This window comes from Melanotaenia boesemani, chromosome 4 (assembly GCF_017639745.1).
Source record: "Melanotaenia boesemani isolate fMelBoe1 chromosome 4, fMelBoe1.pri, whole genome shotgun sequence".
In the NCBI taxonomy this organism is placed as follows: domain Eukaryota; kingdom Metazoa; phylum Chordata; class Actinopteri; order Atheriniformes; family Melanotaeniidae; genus Melanotaenia; species Melanotaenia boesemani.
Genome location: NC_055685.1, coordinates 29730591 through 29751104, shown reverse-complemented (window position 1 = coordinate 29751104; position 20514 = coordinate 29730591). Strand labels below are relative to the sequence as shown.

Here is a 20514-nt window from a genome sequence, read left to right as displayed (position 1 = left end):
CATTGTACATATTAATGTGCTTTGTAAGGGTTAGAGAGAGAAACAAAATTTCAGTTGTGTGTGTCCTGTACATATATGGAAAAAATTACTAAGTTTTCTGAAATCTTGAAAGTTTTTGGAAAATATTCAAATAGACTGAATCTTATTGAACTGGTTCCACTGCTAAATGACATAACTAAATAATAATATAAAACATAATTACTTATTAAGTGCAATGTTCGCAGCTCCCTGGTGATCTTCCACTGTGATGGACACGGCGACGCGGTGTCGAGCCGAGCTGAAGCCTGGTGGCAGGAAGGCTGAGTGCTCTGAACTGCTGCCTTTGTAAACGCAGAAGTCCTCACAGTAGTCTTCTCTGCACCGTGTCACAAGCAGGCTGTACAGAAAAGGAGTTTCTGAGACCCCCAGATCACTGTAACCTGCAGAGTAAAGACAAGAACAAAAACGTGTGTAAGAGAAAAAACAATGAATGTAAAAAAATGGACAAAAAGAAGAAAAAGAGAGAAAAAAAAGTAAAGAAAAAGGATTGACAGCGAGGTAAACATCTCCTGTCTTCCCACCTGAACAGTTAAAGTGAACCCGGTCCAGCAAAGTGTGTATCCTCCAGCCATCAGTGTCTCCATCCCCGTACAACATTCCCGCTTCCCCTCCCCCTCTCAGGTGACACTCCCCTCCTTCTGGGGGCATGTTGTGGCGCAGCCTGATGGAAGCGGCGCCCTCACCATCCAAACTCCCGTCAGTAACATGCAGGGTGAAGATGTAAGAGGCCCCGTCTCTCAGGACACCCTGCCGCAGCACCAGATTCATGTCATTACTTCTTGTGGTGGTGGAGGAAGAGTCCAGGACCAGAGTCTCGTTGTGCACCGTCATGGCGCTCCAGCGCTGAACGACAAACAGGAGGAGGGATATGAATTGCAGGAGAAAAATTTAAAGGGAAAAATTAGACTTTTGGACATATGTTATGTTTCCTTGTGTTGGATGAGAAAAGTTACAATTTTCTCTTGCTCAGCTGGAAAAAAATACACAAAACCAATAAAACTGTTAAAGAGCTTTAGATAGTCAGTTAGAAGAACCTTTATTTAGCCAGAACTGGATCGTTTCCTCTTCTTAGTGTCTATGTAAAGAGCTACTTTAGTTATACTGATTTAACCTACAATGAAATTAAATGTAAAATAGTTCCTTTAATTGTGGAGGATGAAGTTACATAAAGCTAAAAAATATTATTATAATCAATGTTAGAGACTAATTAAAGAATGTACAAAGAACAAGGAGTGAACTTCCTGTACAGTTAATATCAACCGATGCACTTCAGAGTTGGAAATTCTCCTCTCACAACTGGTAATATTACCATGTAGTGGGCAGGTTGATCACACAAGAGGAAGGACAGAGTGGGTCATCATGGAAACTTAGCATTTTGTTTCTTGCATATTAAAAATAGCAGATGAAGCCCCCAACTTTTGCAATATCACGAGAGCATGAAGCAGCAATGGTCTCTTTGTCATTATCTTATCTTGGTTAAACCATGTAAGCCCAGAATTGATGACCCACTCTGACATGCAGCCACTTCAGAATATTTCAATTCTGCATAGTTTGAGTAAGTCATAAAAACATGAGTTAGTTATGATATTTATCTCTAAATTTATGATGGACAGATCTCAGTTACTCATGGAAGAGAAGGGTGGAGTGGAGCTGAGTGGTTTCCTCCACACCCTGAAGCCAGTTTCTCAAAACAGAGCTGTATGTTGTTTTGATCAAAACACATCAAAAATATTTCTTAATAATTTCAGGAAAAGTGTCAACTTGTGAAAAAAATGTCACACTACGTCCCGTCTAAGAGTTTGAGACTGAAACTGAAAGTTTACGTGTTCTTTTAATTCCTCTGATTAAACTGCCCACACATGTATATACTGATGTCGATGAAGTCAAATTCAAGAGAAGCACATTCATATTTACCCCGGTACAGATTGAAAACTACAGTACAGTGTAAGAACTGAGACAGATTATTCTACAGCTGTATGCAACCAGCTGCCTTGTGAAGACCTCCAGAAACCTCACGTGTTCTGTCTTTAAAATGGCTTCTTTAGGTTAGTTAGAACACAACATTTTCTTTTTGCCTCCACTTCTATGATGACATCATTTTCATGTCCACACATAACTGCTGCATAACTAAATTATAGAGGAAAGTTTGAATAAAGGTGAGAATGTGGAGCCGAACAAAAGAGATGGAAGAAAATGTCCAGAAAATTCAGGTCCACACCATATCACAGACACAGAGTCAGATTCAGTCAGGATGTGTTTGTGTTTCTGTTTGCTTTTGGTCTGTGTGTGTAATTACCCCTTGGTAATTTCCCTGGCAGTTGGTGCAGTTTCCTCTGAGGTAGACATACGAGTTCTGGTTGATCTCATAAATGGCCTGGGCCTTACATGACACACACTCCAGATACACCATGGGAATGTGGCCGCTCTGCACGAGCACCTGCCAGAGACCCAAGAAGGAGAACAGCTCAGATGGTGGACAGATGCAGTTACTCTGATCTGAAAGGAGTTCTTGTAATGTTTTGACAAAGATGCAGCACAAGGGGGTTTAGGGAGGGAGTGATTGATTCCTCTCAGCACTGTAAATGCTGTCGTTGATGGATTTGTACACAAATGAAATCAAACTGCAGGACACTGTGTTCACTTACGGTCTGTGTGGTGGACTCTGGAGTCATGCCGTCTTTGCTGATGGTCAGTTTAAATGTGTACTCCACTTTTTCCTCCAGCTCAGAGCCTGAGATTCCCAGCACTGGACCATTGGAGCCAAGACCGAAGTTCAGACTGGAGCAGTGCTTCGGGCCCTGGGAACAGATGTTGGAACATTGTTTTCTTTATGTTTCTTTAAACAAAACAAGATCAGCTTTGTGTTTGTGAAGAGCTGATCTTCAAGTTGAAAATGAGAAACTCATATTTAAATATACTCTAGCTTCAATGTAACAGCTGAATTTACACAGTTAAGACATCAAGTTAGTGAAAAAAGTTTAGTCTAGTCCTTCTATAACTGATCTCATCTTATTTATAGAGGTTGAAGTTCTTCCAGAAGGCTATCAGTGGAGCTAATACTAACAGAGATGGTGTTTCTAACCCCTATTATGGGGTACTTTTAAAATTTTCTTCTTTGTTTTAACATTTATCTTATATCATAGAAATATCAGATCCCAAGATCCCAATGTCCATAAGGTATCTCGTTCTCACATCAAGCTTACCAAGTACAACTCTGACTGTTTAAGTGACGGGACATTTCCTATTTCTGAAAATCTGTTTTTGCAGTACTTTTGTCCAGTCAATAAAAACCAGTCCACTGATTGCAGTCTGTTTAAGGAAAGGAACCATTTAACTTAATAAAAAGATATGAGCTGTAGTTCTGAAGTTACTGAAAGATGTTTAGATGAAAAAATTCTTGTGCCAATAAACAAGAACAGCAGCTTCATACTAACTTGTAAGTCTCTTTCCTGAGGTCAGCACATCAGAGGTAGTCGCAGATAGTTCAAGGATTAAATTAGTGTGTTCTTTTTGCAAGAATGATGAACTCTCACCACAACTCCAAAACTCTGCCGAACTGTTATATATTTTGTTACATAAATTATATGTAAGTAAATACAATAAAACTGAATGGATGAGTGAAAATATATATACACATATATATATATACATATACATATATATATATATATATACATATACATATATATATATACATATACATATATATATACATATACATATATATATACATATATATACATATACATATATATATATATATATACATATATATATACATATATACATATATACATATATATATATATATATACATATATACATATATATATATATATATATATATATATATATATATATATATACATATATACATATATATATATATATATATATATATATATATATATATATATATATACATATATATATATATATATATATATATATATATATACATATATATATACATATATATATACATATATATACATATATATATATATATATATATATATACATATATATACATATATATATATATATATATATATATATATATATATATATATATATATATATATTTATTTATATATATATATATATATATATATATATATTTATTTATTTATTTATTTTTTTTTTAATTTTTTTTTTTTAAGAAAACATTATTTTATCTGAATTTTTTTAGATTGAGGGGGGTATGACCATCTTTGACATCTTTCAGTGTCTACACCTTGAGTGTTTCTGCAACACATTTCCCTGTCTGCATTTAAACTGAGTGTTTTACTTTCCCTTTATCAGCAGTGCTGTGCAGCTGTGAGTGTGTGTGTGAATGTGAGTGATGCTGTTGATGTGGACTGTGTAATTGTCAGGGTGGGGAGCAAAGCCCTGGCTGTGGAATGCTGAGTTTATCTCCATACAATTACATAACCCTATAAATGCCTTCCTCTGCAGCATACATGCACACATACACACAAGACCTTTATGATATACCACATTCCCTATTTTTTTACTTAAGCCTTGATCATAAAACAAGCCTTCACACCCCCCCCCCCCTTAACAAATGTCCACATTCAATCTAAAACTGGCCCTCACAGGGATGTACATACAACTGGACTTCATTCTGCTGGACACACCCTTCCCATTGGGTCTCACATTTTGCTCTTTTTCTGCTCCGGCAGAATGTGTTACCGCCCAACAACAGAAGCAGTGAGTGTGAAAAACATCAAATCAACACACTCTCTACTACTCAAAAGACACACAGAATGTTCACATGCAATATTTGCCAGAACCTGATTCAAACTTTACTCTAGGTATGATGCTGTAAAGTAAACAGTATTTCGATCCCTTTAACCCACATGAAGTCATGTTTAGAGTAAAGTAATTCATTACATTGTGTAAAGATATTTTCACATCAACCTCTGACACATGGCTCTTAATACAGTGGCAACCATCCAGACAAGAATAAACCACCTAAGAAACTGCTCTAGTAAAGCTCTGTATTGAGAGTGATGTGGATAGAATAAAAGGTTCTGGGTGGATGCAAATGTTACAACACAATGTAAGTGAAAATAAAGTAAGTCCTTTATCAGGCTTCATTACATTAACAGAAATATGAAGGAAGCATCCCAAATGCAACTATTTAATGCTTTGAACTTTCTCCTCCTCATGTCAATGTTGTCAAACTTCTTTGAAGGCAATTTTCACACAAACTCCTTTACAAAATTATCTCTTCCATCAAAACTCTGTTCACTGATTCTTCACTATTAGAAACTTCAACAATAAAATTAAAAAGCTGATATTAGTTTGACAGTTTAACACTAAATCAGTCTTGTAGAAGCAGAGGGAAAGGTAACATGCCATCCATTATACTGTGCATTATCAAGCACTATACTCCTAAAACAAGCTTCTTTATAAGAAATCGTAGCTTAAATTAACTGTGACAGGTAATAGTTTAATTCTAAAGCAAAGATACCACTCGAAGAGCAGTTGAACTAGTGTTTCTTCTTTTTACTGTCACATCATTTAGACGGCTAATTAACACACAAAAAAACACATTTTACTTGTCCTTTTTGTACCTTTGAAGTACTTTGACACTCCCAGTGGTAGTGAAGTAGAGACTGGCTCTCTGGGTCCATGTTGGGGTCGTAAGACTGCTCTGCACTGAGCTGCAGGTCCTGCATCCTGGACCACACCCTGTAGGTTCCTCCTTCAATGATGGGCCTCAGTCTAACAGAAAGAAGAAGTGCATTTTCTTCTGTTATTCTGCAGCTCAACAGAGTTAGGTGCTTCAGCACAGATTTGTGAGAGGACCTGCGCAGTGATGGACATGATAAGCAACTGTCATGTTCGGCTTCCAAATCCCAACAATATGATGGCAGCATTCACTTTAAGTGAACTGCTGAGGAACAGTTTATCAATAAATAAAATCCTAGTAATTGTCCTCCTAGTTTACGCTCATAAATCAACACGTTCAAGCATATGGAGAGTAATTTGCAAGAAAACTGTCACAATATATAATTTTTGGTTTTTCTACTTACTTGTCAGCCATGACGCTGAGTTGCAAACAGGCAGCTTTCCTGAGTGGCACGCCTTCATATGACAGAGAAAATACCAAGCTATAGTTCCCAGCCGCCAGAGTCATCTTTGGTAACGACAGCTTCAGCTGTTGTGTGTCCACCTCCATCGGCAGGCCAGGGGAAAACTGAGAAGACCGGGTCTCTGATCGAGAAGGTGAAGCGTTGTCCTTTATCATTTCATCATCACACGAGGAACCTGAAACTATCTCCCAGAGGTACTGATGTCTGTAGCGTATGCAGTCTTTCAAGTCCACGCTAGCCTCCACCGTTACAGACTGGGAGCGCCAGATGGCTAGGCGGGTCTGAGCTACCTGCACTTCTGGCTCCTCACACTCTAAAACACTGATGTTTACCTCCACCTGGGCCGACACCCAGCTCACCAGGTTACTGCAGTTTACCTGGTAGGAAAGAGACAAGCTGGTGAAATCACAAATCTAACAGGATGGTAAGGTCTCACAAGCAGCATCTAGGAAATAAAATGATCTCAGGGGTCAAAATATACATACGTGGACCCGGTAATGTCCTGGGACTCTATATTTATAATCCACAGTTGAGGTGTTGGTGTGAACTGGAGTAGAGACATCACCAAAGTCCCACAGGCAAGTGACAGGAGTAGATATGGGCGTGATGGAGGCATTCAGGGTCACCGTCTTGTAGACGAAAGTGTCCTGTGGCACCGCGTACAGTTTGGCAAACTTCAGCACGTTCTGCACCTCAATCTGGCCGTTGATCACCTGATCATGCAGGCTGTTTAAAGCCTTCAGATGGATCTTCAACATGCCTGGAACTTCTGGGGTGTAAGGCACCTGAAGTTGTGTAAATCAATGAGATGTCATTGTTCAGGTTGTAGCTGTTTGCCATTTTGTGATGTATTTCGGAATATATATTTCTTTTAATTATTATTTTTTGTGTGTAAGTAACCACACCTCTTTGCCAATAGATGTATCCTTGCGGGACTTCAGCTCAAAAGTCCAAATGAAACTAACAGGTTTGCCCATCAGGATGCTGGCTACAAACACCTTCTTCATACCCACAGGGATCGCTGCTCCGATTCCCTGAATGGAAAGTCCACGCACCGGCTCCATCACTTCCACCTGGACATTCCTCTTACAGTTACTCACCTGGGATGTCATATTGAAACAGAAAAAAAGCACACAAATGCGCAATTAGGCATGAAGTTTCATATCATCCTGATGTAATCTGTGCATTGCAGGTGCAGCTAACAGTATGGACTGCTCAGTTTTCAGTGGTGTGCGGTAGTTGCATCACTGGACTTGTTAGAGATTACATACATAGTGGCCCCCATAGTTGCACAGCTGAGAGCAGAAACAAAAAGCCAGAAGTTGACACTCTTAACCTGCTGCATTTGATTCTGATTTAATAAAAAATTTGAAGACCCATAGAATAATTTGCCTGCGATGGACTGGTGACCTATCCAGGGTGTACCCTGCCTCTCGCCTGCTAATTCCTGGTATAGGTTCCAGCTTCTCTGCTACCCTGAATTGGACTAAGCGGTATAGAAAATGGATGGCTGGATAGAAACATTTGCACAACAGTTTTGTGACAAACAGCTTTATGTAGATCAGCTGAACAAAACCAGCGACTAAAACTATTCAAATGGTCTAAAAACAAGAATAGTGAATGACTGCGCCTTCCACTACCTACCTGCCTTTAGTGTAGACCATCTCTGGGATATAAAAACTGGTTAAACAATTTTCAGATAAATGTGTATTGTTGTCTGATACCTGAATCAATAAAAGCATAAATAAACCTCCTAACTCAGGATATAGGGGCTCGAGACTTAGTCCTGCATGGTTGTGTTAAATCTAAACAAGTCTTTATCACTTACAAGAAAAACTCATTTGCATCAATGCAGTAGTTAAAATTGCAGAAGGTCAAATACTGAGGGTAGTGTTTTGCAGATGATACCTCACATCATGAACAATATTCCTCACTACATGTCAGAAAATAATGCCTGAAAATGATGTCATAAGGTTGCAATTGTGTGTGCCAAAAATACTGTTTGTGGATTGTTAGCATAAACATTGTAAATGTGCATGCAAGGAAGTGATACTCAACTATTCCACCACTGATTTGAAACAATATTAAGAAAATGTGTGATTCTGAGGACTTTATTTGATGCTATTTCTTGCCATTGGTACTTTTGCTTTAGTTTAATCATGGACATAAATAGGAAAATTCATCTTGACGTACCTTATTGAGAGCAGTGAGATTCACCATGTGTGTTTTCACGCTTGTGAAGACGTAGGTGAAGGTCTGGTTAAGGCCCTGGAGATTGGTGGTGTTGCCGCTGATGCTGAGGGCCAGTTGAACGTCTGTACCTGCGGCCATGGAAATGGTGAACTTCACCTCTTCATTGACTGCTGCAAGCTTCTTACTTGCCTTCAGCTCCAACTTTTGAATGCTGTCCTGAACAAAGAACTCTCTGGAAACCACTTGTCCGCTGACATCATTGGTGGCATTCAAAGTAATGACAGTTGTACTTGGCTGCTGGAAAATCAAAGAAGTTTGCCTTCCTGTTTGAGTTTTTCCTTTCCATTGCCATGTCCATGTCACGTTCGTTCCTGTTTGCACCTCCCCCTCCAGAGACACACTGACACCTGTTGCTACATAATTTTCCATGGTCACATTAGTAGCTGAGAAATTAAGCCCAGAAATGACTTCCTGTACAGTGACTATCTCTGACACAACCTCTGAGCTAACGTCATTGAAGACCTCTACAGTAACGTGTTTTTGGCCTGGACGGCTGAAATTGTGCATCAGCCAGGGCTCATTATACTGCAGATTGTTTCCATCCACAGACCACTGATACTGCAGATCTGAGCCTTTTATAGTCAGAACAGTCAGGTTTGTTGGAGCACCGACAGCAACTGGGTTGCTGCTGATCTGCAGGTACACACCTTCAGCTGGTTCGAGGAAGCGAATGGTTCTATTAACGGACAGCTGTCCGAGAAGATTTGCTGCCCACAGAAAGATGTCACAGGGACCAGGCTTAGAGAAATTTAGCTCCACAGTCTTCCCACTTATGTTGAAAGAACTAGTAGGATCCAGCTCTCTGATGATGTTCCAAGTAAAGGTCATGTTGGTGCCCTCCTTTAATTCTGCATGAAGGCGTAGGACACGGTCTGTGGCATAGCAACAACTGTCCATCTCCTCTGCTAAAATCTGCAGACCCTCCAACTCACGTTGGACAAACAAGAAGATGCTCGCCTGTGCTGTTCCTACATCATTCTCTGCTATCACAATTATGTTGAAAGTGCCAACAGAGCGGAACGTGTAGGACTTGGTGAAGATTCCTGGTATTGAGGTGCAGCTATCACACAGAATCCAAGAGTACCGGACATCATCTCCCTCCTCCATGTGGGCCTCAAAGTGGACTGAAGCATTTAAAGGCACATTTATCAAGCTGGCGTTGACTGTCAACCCACGGATTGGTGACAGCACAGAAACAGGTAAAACGGTGTCATTGTGGCTAACTGTGTTGGTTGCTTTCAGTGTTATATTGTAGTTCCCAGAGATGTTGTAGGTATGGAGGATATTCTGACCTTTGAACACATTTCCATCTCCAAAATTCCAGGTGTAAGTAACATCCGAGGCAAAGGAAGAAGTCATGAAAGAGTATGGAGCTCCCAGTGTTAGGTTATTGTACTTCGTGCCATTATGTTGAATAACAATTGGTCCAATGGGTATCAAAACCTCAATTACAGCACTACTGTTACTGGAAGAGATGTTATTGAAAACATGTACTGTCACTTTGTAGTGACCTGGTTTTTTATAAGTTGTAACAATATTCCTAGAACCATGGACAAGCACAAGGTCTTCCTCCCTACCAAAGTCCCATTGATAGCTATAGTTAAATTCAGGCTCAGCTATGACTTGGAACTGTATTTCTTCCCCAACAGCGTAGTGTGATTTCTCAGGGGTGAAGCTTATGTTGGTCAACGCTGGCTGAACACACACCCAGTTGAAGAAATTGGCCTTGGTGGCCTTGTTAATTCCACTGGAAAGCAGCAGGGAGAGGCGGTAGTTCCCACTTTTCTGGTAAATATGCGATATTCTAGGATTGCCATATTGTAGCTTGTTGGGGGTCTCATCCCCAAAGTTCCACTCATACAAATGAACAGATGCATTACCAGACACCCAGGCTTGAAAGTTGATGGTGGACTGCTCCTGAACACATCCAGATGGCTCCATTCTTTTAACTTGGAAGACAAAGACGTGAACAGGAAGGATCATATAGCCAGAGCTCACAGCATTCATGGCCGTCACATTTACAGTGTAGTTCCCTTCTTCAATGTATTTGTGTGACACATCAGGTTCAGAACCAACATAGATTTCGCCATCACCCATTGAGAACATCCATGTAATGTTATTTCCAGCAGCAACATGAGCGCTGACTGTAGTAAGGCTGTGAAGCTCAGTGGGAGAGGAGCTTTGACCTGTTAGACCTTCAATCTCCTCATACACAAACATCTCAGCACAAGCCTCCATGTAACTGATGGTGTTGTTTACTGATACACACACATTGAAGGGGCCACTTTGCGAAAAGGTGTGTTGCACACGCCGACCGTGTTGGAGGGCAGAACCGTCTCCAAAGTGCCACTCATAGTGAATGCCATAAGGTGAGGGCAGAGGATGGGCCTCGAAAACGGCTGATTTACCAATGAGAAGTTGTGGATCTGTTTGAATGTTTACACGGGTGAGGATGCTGTAAACACTCATGTTGATGCTCTGACTGATGTTCTCATAACAGTTGGACACTGACACCAGTGCTGTGTATATTCCTGTACAGAAAGAGACAGGGAAATTGGGAAAAAGGACAAATGATAAGACGTCTGCTTGTAGATATGCTGATTTTTGTAACTGGAACAGCATGGAGGTATTACCTGGCTGAGAGTAGACATAGGTGATGTTTTTGCTCAAGAGAATTTGATTAGGGGAATCTGGACGTAGGTGGGATGGAGAATAAGGAGGCTTGAATTCAAACTCGTCATATCCACCGTCACCGAAAGACCATCTGCAGCCAAAAAAAAAAAAAAAGAAAAAGAAAGAAGAAAGACCATTTGCCTCAGTTTGCTCCCCACAATGTGACTGTAAGCAGATTTATGTTTCCACAATATGAGTAACACCAGTACACACAAATATACTGGCTGAGTTAAAAGCTGGAAAATGTGAATCTTTTTTTCTTTGACAACACAGTAGTGGGTTTGGAGAAGGAGAAATGGAAATTCAGAACTCATGGAGGCTCTTTGGACTAACAGGAAAAAAGAAGGAAAAAGGTAGAGTGCTCTAAAGAGTGAGGGTGGGAAAATGTATAAAAAAGGAGGGGAAAAAGGGAAAAGTACAGGGGAAACAGCTGCACAGAGAGGAAAATTCTTGTCAGCAATCTTCGCTGACCACATAGTTATAAATCTGAGGCTCTGCTTTGACTTGACTACTGTAGTTCTGTTGTGGCACACAGTAGGACAAAAACAGAGTAAAGACTAAGAGAAGGCGCTGATAGAGAAGAACAAATACACTCAGCTTTAAAACAACAGACAATACAAAACACAGAGGCATATATGTGTATATATATATATATATATATATATATATATATATATATATATATATATATATATATATATACCCCCAAATTTCCAAAGGGATTAATAAAGTATTTTCTATTCTATTTTCTATTCTATATATATATATATATATATATATATATATATATTAGGATTCTGTTTAAAAAAGACTGCAGGGAATATCTATCAAGCTGTTCATTTAGCAACCATGCTGTCCATCTTCATACCGAAAGGTGGCTGCCACTGAAATGTCCACCATCACAGAGGTGGTGAGAGTCTGATTGGAGCCCTGAGGAACCACATCTGGCACGCCGTTTACTGTGAGATCGGCCATGGGCTGCAGTCGGTCCACGATTACATTGAAGTGCTCCGTGAGAGTGCTGATGTGGTTGATAGCTGTTACCTGGAAGCAACGTAACACAGCAGTAAGATGATGTAATCTTGTATTTTATGTAAATGTGTCATGACAACAACATACAAATTACAAGTCTCATAAATCAAACTGATATCACCGTCAGATTTACTGATTTATCCTTTATTGAGATATTTAAGAAGTCTACAGTTACAGGTTTAGGTACGTTTCTATCATAAATCTTTGGATTTTGACTGTTTCAGCACGCCGACATGTCTGATGCATGCAGACTAACAATCAATCGTAGTCCTCAAGATATTCAAAATGCACACTGTCAGGGGCATTCATGAGTTGAGATTCACACGTATGATAGATTTCCATCTTATGATGTCATTCATAGAAATAATAATTAAGTTTTAGGTATATCAAAATATGATCAACCTCCATGTTTACAGAGGTAGGCAAGTTTTCTGCAGCTCTTTGTTTTTCCCTTGTTAATTTAGTGATGATGGTTGTGTTTGAGGGGTGTTGTCAAACACTTCTCTGATTACATGGCTAAATATATAATCATGTGATTAGAGATTTTAACACTGACATGGACACCAGACCAGATCAGAGAACTGATACGGTATGTTTACATTATACAGGGCATTTAATCATAATACAATTCTTGATATGTAAAAAGTGGGCCCAAAAATATAACAAAAGTAGGAGAAAAATGTTTTTCCCAACTTAACAGATAAAAGTCATGTAATTCAGTCGGAGAATTTGGCGGATCCCTGTTCGCTGTGCCATTGCTTACGTATTCTGCTGTTGATAAACAGGAAGGCAGAATAGACATGGGTGTGATACATTAACACACAATGGTGTGTGGGCCTGACATATGGAGCTATAGATACACATCAGACACAGAATTAAACAGTTAATCTGATTGGTGCCTAAGTTGTTGCTTAAAACAATTGAAGTCTCAACTTTACTAAACTAAACTAAGGCTGCTGATCCATGAAATGTCTACCTGTCATCTTACAAAAAAAAGATTACCCCAAAATGTTTGTAAAGTTAGAACCTTGACCATAACCTCGGCCAAGGCGGAGGCTTTTGTGGTCCAGTTTGTTTAGCTGCTGCAACATTTCTACCCGTCAGAAATTCATATCACCATACTCACATGTAGTTCAACTAAACTCTGGCATCAACAACAAACTAGTTAGATACAATATGAAATAAAAACAAGTTATATTTGGCATGTGAAGAAACAAAAAAAGACTGTTTGGCAGAGGGATAACCTCCTGACCTTTGCTAAATATGAACATGTGACTGAAACTCACTGTGAGCTTATAGGTGGCAGCGTGCTGGTAGATGACATTGAGGACCGAGTTGTAGTAAGTGAAGTTGGGCTTGTCATCGACTGTCCATTTAAATGTGGGATTGGACCCTTCCAGCACTGACGCAGTGTAGCTCTAAAACAGAGTGCAGTTTGGTGTATACAATATTAATATCAGACATTGTCTCTTAGTACTATTGTTGAACACAAAGAAAAGCACACACACTAACCACGACTGACTCCATCAGCACCCTGTGTGCAGGGTGGGGCTGCACCACCAGTCCTCTGAGTGGCGTTTCCAGGTGAATGACAACCATCAGGCTTGCCTCTGTCACGTTATTATTAGCCTCCAGCTCCACCTGTATCGGACCTTTCTGTTCTCCTTCTCCTAGGTTCAGATCCAGCACTGCAAACAGACTGGGCTCTGAAAGTTCTGAGCCTGACCCTGAGATGATCCCAGGCTGACAGAGAGCTGGATTGGATGAAAAGCCAGGGGGGCATTTAGACTGGAAAGTCACACTACGATTACTACCGCGCTGAGATACTCTTGTTACGTAGTGAGACTGCACACAAAGCAGAAGCCTGGTGTCGTTGGGCTGGAGATAGAGGGTACCATTGCGCGGAGGAGGATGTAGGATCGTCAAGTCCAGAGGAGGCACCACCCTCAAGGGGCAGGATGCTGTGGCTTTGTATGATGGCTCAGCGGAGTTCACCTGAAGGTAAATTAAAATTTGTCCAAATATTTATTATATACCAGATACAGGAACATGCACTTTCTTAGATTAACCAAAAATCAATTCACAACATCAAATTCCAAATATATCAGGATGTTTTATGAAATGTAAAAAAAAGCCCAACATAGTGATTTTCAAATCTCATAGAAATCATATCAAATGTTGAAAGTGAAGCATTTTACAAGTTTCTAAAAATACTAGCTCATCCCGGATTTGGTCGAAACATGTTTAAAAAATTTATGATGGAGGCAACAAAAGCTAAATGTTGTAAATAATTAGGTTAACTGTTAATAGGTCAGTAACATAGCTGGTCATCTAGTGAGCACCTTAAAAACGAAGATTCTCTCAGAACTAAAGATGGCCAGAGGTTCAGCTATCTGCAAAAATCTGCACCAACAAATTGTTGGTGCAATTTAATTCTAGTGTTTCTTAATGTAAAATTACAAAGACTTTGAATTTTCCGTCATCTACAATACATAACATCATCATAAGATCCTGAGAATCTGGAGACATCTCTGGAGACAACTTTGGATTGGATGTCTGTGATCATCCTAGCTCTACATCTCCTCCAAACCGTACTTTTCTCTTCCACCTTCCTCTCCCTCTGACTGTCTCCAGGAAATCAAAGCATGGTTCTCCTCCAATTTTCTCAAACTCAACAGCAGTAAAACTGAGGTTCTACTTGTCGGTACGCCCTCCACTCTAACCAAGTCTCACAGTTTCTCCATCAACATTAACAGTTCTGCCATTTTCCCCTCCCCTCAGGTCAAGAGTCTCGGCGTCATTCTCGACAGCACCCTATCATTTCAAGCCCACATCAATAGCATTACTCGGTCTGCTTACTTCCACCTTTGTAATATCAATCGTCTGCGCTCATCACTCACTCCGCATGCTGCTGCAATCCTTATCCATAGTCTTGTCACATCTCGCATATAATGTAACTCACTCCTCTTCGGTCTTCCCAATAAATCACTTCAAAAACTGCAGCTTCTCCAGAACTCTGCTGCTCGTATCCTGACTTGCACCTCTTCCTTTCAACATATTTCCCCTGTACTTCAACAACTCCACTGGCTCCTAATAAAATACAGAATCAACTATAAGTTACTGGTCCTCACTTTCAAAGGTATTCACAATCTGGCCCCTCCTTATCTGTCTGATCTCCTCCATATTGCGACTCCCTCCCGTGCTCTCAGGTCATCCTCCTCCGTTCACCTTCCTGTTCCCTCTGCCCGTCTCTCTACCATGGGGAGCAGAGCAACTGGCTCTGGAACTCACTTCCACCCGAGATTCGGAACATCAATTCTCTTCCATCATTCACATCTGCACTCAAAACCCACCTGTTTAAACTGGCCTATTCCTTATAAATCATGTAACTGACTGTCTTATGTCACTTTTATATCAATGTCTTTTAACCTGTTTTTAACTCTTACGTAATTTATTTTTAGTTTTTATTTATTTATTTTTCCTTTGACCTTGGGTATAGAAAGGCGCCAAAAAATAAAATGTATTATTATTATTATTATTATTATTATTATTATTATTATTATTATTATTATTATTAATAATAATAATAATAATAATAATAATAATAATAATAATAATAATAATAATAATAATAATATCGGTCCCTTGGATGGTGCTGCATTAATTCCAATATGGAAACACTGCACGGAGTTCGGAACACTTCCAGAAGTCATTATCTGTGACGAGAGTTCACTGTGCCACCCGCAAATAGAGGTTAAAGCTATATCATGCAAAGAAGAAGCCAAAAACGTACATAATGTGTCTGTCTTTCATGAAGCAAAGCTCGCTTAAATGGACTGAGGCAGAGGAGGAAACTTTTCTGTGGTCAGATAAATGGAAAATTAAAATGTTGTTGGAAATCGTGCATACCATATCATCTCTTTCCTCTTTAAAAATTAGATTATCATATAATGAACTGGCAACTTGTACATTTAGAAAGACAATATCAGTACTGAAGGGTACATGAAGGTTTTTGAGAGGCATATGCTCCCATCCAGACAACATCTTTTTAATGGAATACCATGTATATTTCAGCAACACAATGCTAAACTGCATTTGCATCAATTAACAAAGGCACTGTTTTGTATTAGAGGAGTCTTAGTGCTGACCTGTCTGCAAAACAGACCTTTCATCAAATAGAAATATTTGGTGCATCTTGAAACCCCAAAATATGACTAACAAGACCCAATTTGAGCACCTAAAATCTTGTATCAGGCAAAAGAATGGGTCAAACATCCTGTACCAAAGGTCTAACAGCTGGATTCCTGTTAGCAAACACTTATATACAGTTGTTACAGAAAAGAAGATGCTACAAAGTGGTAAACACAACCCCGTCCCAACTTTTTTTGAGACCTCATGGTGCCTGTTTTCATTTACATTTTCACACCACTACAACTTCTTTTTACCTCTAACAGGGATTTGAGTGCTAATGTTATAAACATGTACCACAAACAGTGGTACATGTGCTTTTAAATGTTTAAAGTGTTGTATTCAGTGACATAAAATACAGAGCTCAATTCCACATGCTTTACACTGCTGTGTTGCCTTAGACTGTGTGTGTGTCAGATGCATGATGGGATATGACATAAGAAGTGATGACTTACCAGCAGGCTGTAGAGTCCAGGCTCGGGTAGACCAGCAGACAACTGGGCTCCCTGCAGCTGTGTTTTATTCTTTCCCACATAAAGCACTCTGATTGGGCAAGCTACTTCCTCCAGCCAGTATCCCTTGCCATCAACCACCAGCACCTCCATGTGATGCTCTGGGTCAGGCGTGGGGTCAGTCAATGTACCTGGTGACTGTCTGGTGTTGTTAGTACTGAACCACTCTGATAGTTTACGGGTCCAAACAGGTTGTCGCCACAATGATTGTGGAGAAGACTGGCACAGGAGAAGAGAAGATGGATTGCCGTCATGCTGCAGAGCGATTACATCGCCACGTGAAACCAGAATGTCCTCCAGTTGGTCTTGTATCTGAGAGAAATGGGAATCAAGATTGTTCTATTAGATATACAGGACAAAACATCTCTGAATAAGCTTAGAAACAAAAGTAAACCCTCTCACCAGTATGTGTGATGCTGGTCCTGCTGGTAGAGTGAAGACCACTTCATCTTTTAGGATGTATTGGGGCCTCCATGTCCCAGTTGGCAGGTGGTGAGCATGGCTGCAGTTAGGACAGGTGGATGGCTGGCAAGGATTAGACAGGGGCAGGCACCGGCGCTGGAAGGGACACCACTGCTCGAGACGGGGGCAGTTTGGTGGATCACTGTTAACTGTGTCATTTGGTACGCAAACAGCAACCGGAGCACACGCTGGACCTCCACAACCTGAGACATCAGATATATTTACAATCATTATTTTTGACCAATCATAACCTATTAGTCAACTATTGTTTGATAGATGAAATTTTTTTAGTTTCGAAAAGTATCATCAGAGAGAGACAAAAAAAAAAAGGCTTTTTTGGAGATCACAGTTCTAAAACATGAATTATTCATCATGTGAAGACAACAGGATATTAAATGTGTTAGAACCACCAGTCTAACACTGCTGAGAAAATTTACTCCAGCTTTCTTTACAGTTTATATTGAACAAGAGATCACCTTAGCTTCATTTAAAGCGACATTACATAAGTTTCCAACTTTAAGACTCTGTGCTTCTGACTCATTTTTATGGTACACTGATATTCATTATGCACATTCCTGGAGCTGTCATTGTTCTGCAGTGTCCTGAGGCTGAGAAGCCACACTTAACTTTTTCTTTCCAGCTCAGAGCATCACTTGACTGCTGGGTTTTGCTTTATTTTGTGTCAGACGCGAGCAACTGGTTATCAACATACTTTTTGTTTTGAATGTGAACCATGGCTGATTCAGCATAAAAACCCAAGAGGACATTATCGGAGGAAGCAAGGAAAAGAACGAAAAGTAAGCACGCGTTCACACCAGGATAGTCCGGAGAACTTTGTTTGATTTGGCAGGGAACTATGAACCTTATTTTGGTATGTTTCGCTTTCACACTGCAGTTTATTCAAATGGACCAAACTGCCTGAACAACGTCACACAGTTACAATAATGGTTAACTAGGGGCGATATTCCCTGAAAGACCAGAGAAGAGAAAGGATGCAAGGCAGATGCTGATTTAGCCTTTGTTAGGGGGCCATAGCATGAAAATCTGTCAAAGTTCTGTAGTGCCACTCTCACAGGGAGCAAACCTACCTCAAATGTGCATCAGTACGAATTTATAAAGTTATACATTATTTAAGATGGATATCAGCAATTTGTGTTCTGTTACAACACTGCATGTTTTGTCCCCACCTTGTCGTCCACCTTTAACTCAGAGAACAGTCCGTCTTTAATGTCTGACTGAATGACAAGTTACTGAAGCTGCTGATCTTCTCTGTAAACAAAGTAAAGAGCATGTGCAGATGGATTTGCTCTTATGTGCTTTAGAACAATGCTTCTATGATTCTTTGAAGTCCCTGAGCTCAGTTTATGCTTTGATACTGTAAATGTGATGCTTGAACACATCTGCTAGTAGATTAATGGAGGAGGGTGCAAAGTTTACAAGCTGTCATGGAATGTTGTTTTTTGTGCCTCTAAGCCTGATAAAAGTGTTAAAATATATTACTGAAGATATACAAAGTTATATCTTACATGACGACAAAGGGAAGAGCCCTGGAGAGCTCCGACCCTGTTTAAATTCTGCTTAGGAATACTGTGGCTGCCAGCTTAAAGTCAGCAACAATGGAACAAAAGTAATGTGATGAATTTCTGAATTAAAGAGATGATGAAAAAACAGATTTCTTCTATGGAGAATGAAATATGTCTGTGCAAGTCTTTAGTGTAGTGTATTCACAGAAGAATAATTAGTGTTCTGGGATGATATCTATTTTCCACTGGGGGCTGAGAAAAACTGGCTTTCTGTGTAATTGATAGGCAAGTAGAATAGTCTTTGTTGTCTCCTCTCCTGCTGCTGCATTCACAAATGCTAAAGCAAAGTTCTTTGAAAAACATGCTGCTGTGTTTTTAAAAGGTGACCTGCCTCTGTGGATTTCTGACTCTCAGATCTTTCAAGTGCATCCATTTTCTACTCCTCTTTCTATTACACTTCTACACTGCTCTGTCTCAGTGGACTTTTACACACATATTGTTGCAAGTCTGATTGTTGTGGATGATGAGAGGCAGCACTCATGAGGGAGGTGACCTTGTTTATTTGGTTTCCTTCCTCTCCAGTATTGCCCTATTTTCTGCCTCCATTAACACTTTTCTTGCTCACAGCCCTAACAGCTTTAGACAAGTATGGTGAGGATGTGTTTGCATTTGAGAGCAATTGGAGGTGTGAGCTCAGGTGGCTCATACCTAAAAAAAAAAAAAAAAAAAAAAAAAAAAACACCTGCCGGTACTTTGGAGGAAAGTACACACAATTATACAAGCCAAGTGTATATTAGTGTGTTTGACTTACTGGGTAGAAGCAGGTGCTGGCTGGGATTATGGCAGTTGGGTCTGTAAGTCTGGAATCTGATGTGGACTTGTGAGCTGAGCTCCTGAGTGACAAACTCTAGGGAGGAGAGACGGCCTGCCTGAACGAAGCTCAGAGCAGGAAACAGCAGCATCTGAGTGGGAAAAAAAATTTAATAGATTTATTAGGATACAGTCAGACATGTAAACAAAGCAAACTGGAAATTCCTACCTACCTCCACGGCACTGCTGGGAGGAGCAGAAACTGAAGTGGATGAAGCATGGTACAAAGGATTATGGGAAGGAAAAACAGCCATGCCCACCATGTATACCCCAGCATCTGGAACACTGACTGCAGAGGCAGAAACAAAATGTAGTGGAAGTGACAATAAGGAATAGACAAATGGCAGATTTAAAAGTGGAGGGGTGTGTGTTAGAGGTAAAAATGAAAATTGTAGAATTTAAAAAAATTCTGCAAACAAAATTAGACAACTTTTTTATTTACTGGGAGCAACAACATCACCACCCATCTCCAATTTGCTAAAGCTCATGTAGACAAGCCAGAAGGTTGTAAAAAAAGTATTTTGTATAACACCGTTTTTCCTTTTGGCAGGGTTATTGTGAAGGAGTTACTCTCATGACTCATCAAGTGACATCACTCCTCCAATCTTTTGGGGACAATGTCATCTGTCACGTCTTCTAACACTGCAAAGATGCATTAATTACATGTACCAGATGATCAGTACATCTCTCTACAAGTGGCTGTAATGTATTCAGGTCTAATGGGGATGTAGTGCACACATGGGGTGTGTTGTTGCAAAGTTTCGTTGCTCACAACAGGCCTGACATGTACGCTACATTGTTTACAAACTTATTTGCATATTATGTTTGCACAAAGATGGTTTTCATTCTGCTGTTGTG

The 20514-nt window shown here is 39.9% G+C and overlaps 1 protein-coding gene across 1 annotated transcript in view; it reads right to left on the bottom strand.

Annotated features, from left to right (window-relative positions):
* The window catches only part of pkd1a (polycystic kidney disease 1a), a 78584-nt gene that overhangs the window by 23053 nt on the left and 35017 nt on the right, over nucleotides 1-20514 (bottom strand). The window contains exons 11-27 of the mRNA XM_041983009.1: nucleotides 19830-19945; nucleotides 19598-19748; nucleotides 17204-17466; nucleotides 16745-17113; nucleotides 13614-14096; nucleotides 13388-13519; nucleotides 11938-12113; nucleotides 11030-11160; nucleotides 8337-10927; nucleotides 7049-7243; nucleotides 6629-6928; nucleotides 6084-6520; nucleotides 5622-5772; nucleotides 2685-2837; nucleotides 2336-2476; nucleotides 561-882; nucleotides 203-419 (exon numbers count right to left, since the gene is read on the bottom strand). Coding sequence (XP_041838943.1) covers nucleotides 203-419; nucleotides 561-882; nucleotides 2336-2476; nucleotides 2685-2837; nucleotides 5622-5772; nucleotides 6084-6520; nucleotides 6629-6928; nucleotides 7049-7243; nucleotides 8337-10927; nucleotides 11030-11160; nucleotides 11938-12113; nucleotides 13388-13519; nucleotides 13614-14096; nucleotides 16745-17113; nucleotides 17204-17466; nucleotides 19598-19748; nucleotides 19830-19945 — 6328 coding nt within the window. The remainder of the gene's footprint in view (nucleotides 1-202; nucleotides 420-560; nucleotides 883-2335; nucleotides 2477-2684; nucleotides 2838-5621; nucleotides 5773-6083; nucleotides 6521-6628; nucleotides 6929-7048; nucleotides 7244-8336; nucleotides 10928-11029; nucleotides 11161-11937; nucleotides 12114-13387; nucleotides 13520-13613; nucleotides 14097-16744; nucleotides 17114-17203; nucleotides 17467-19597; nucleotides 19749-19829; nucleotides 19946-20514) is intronic.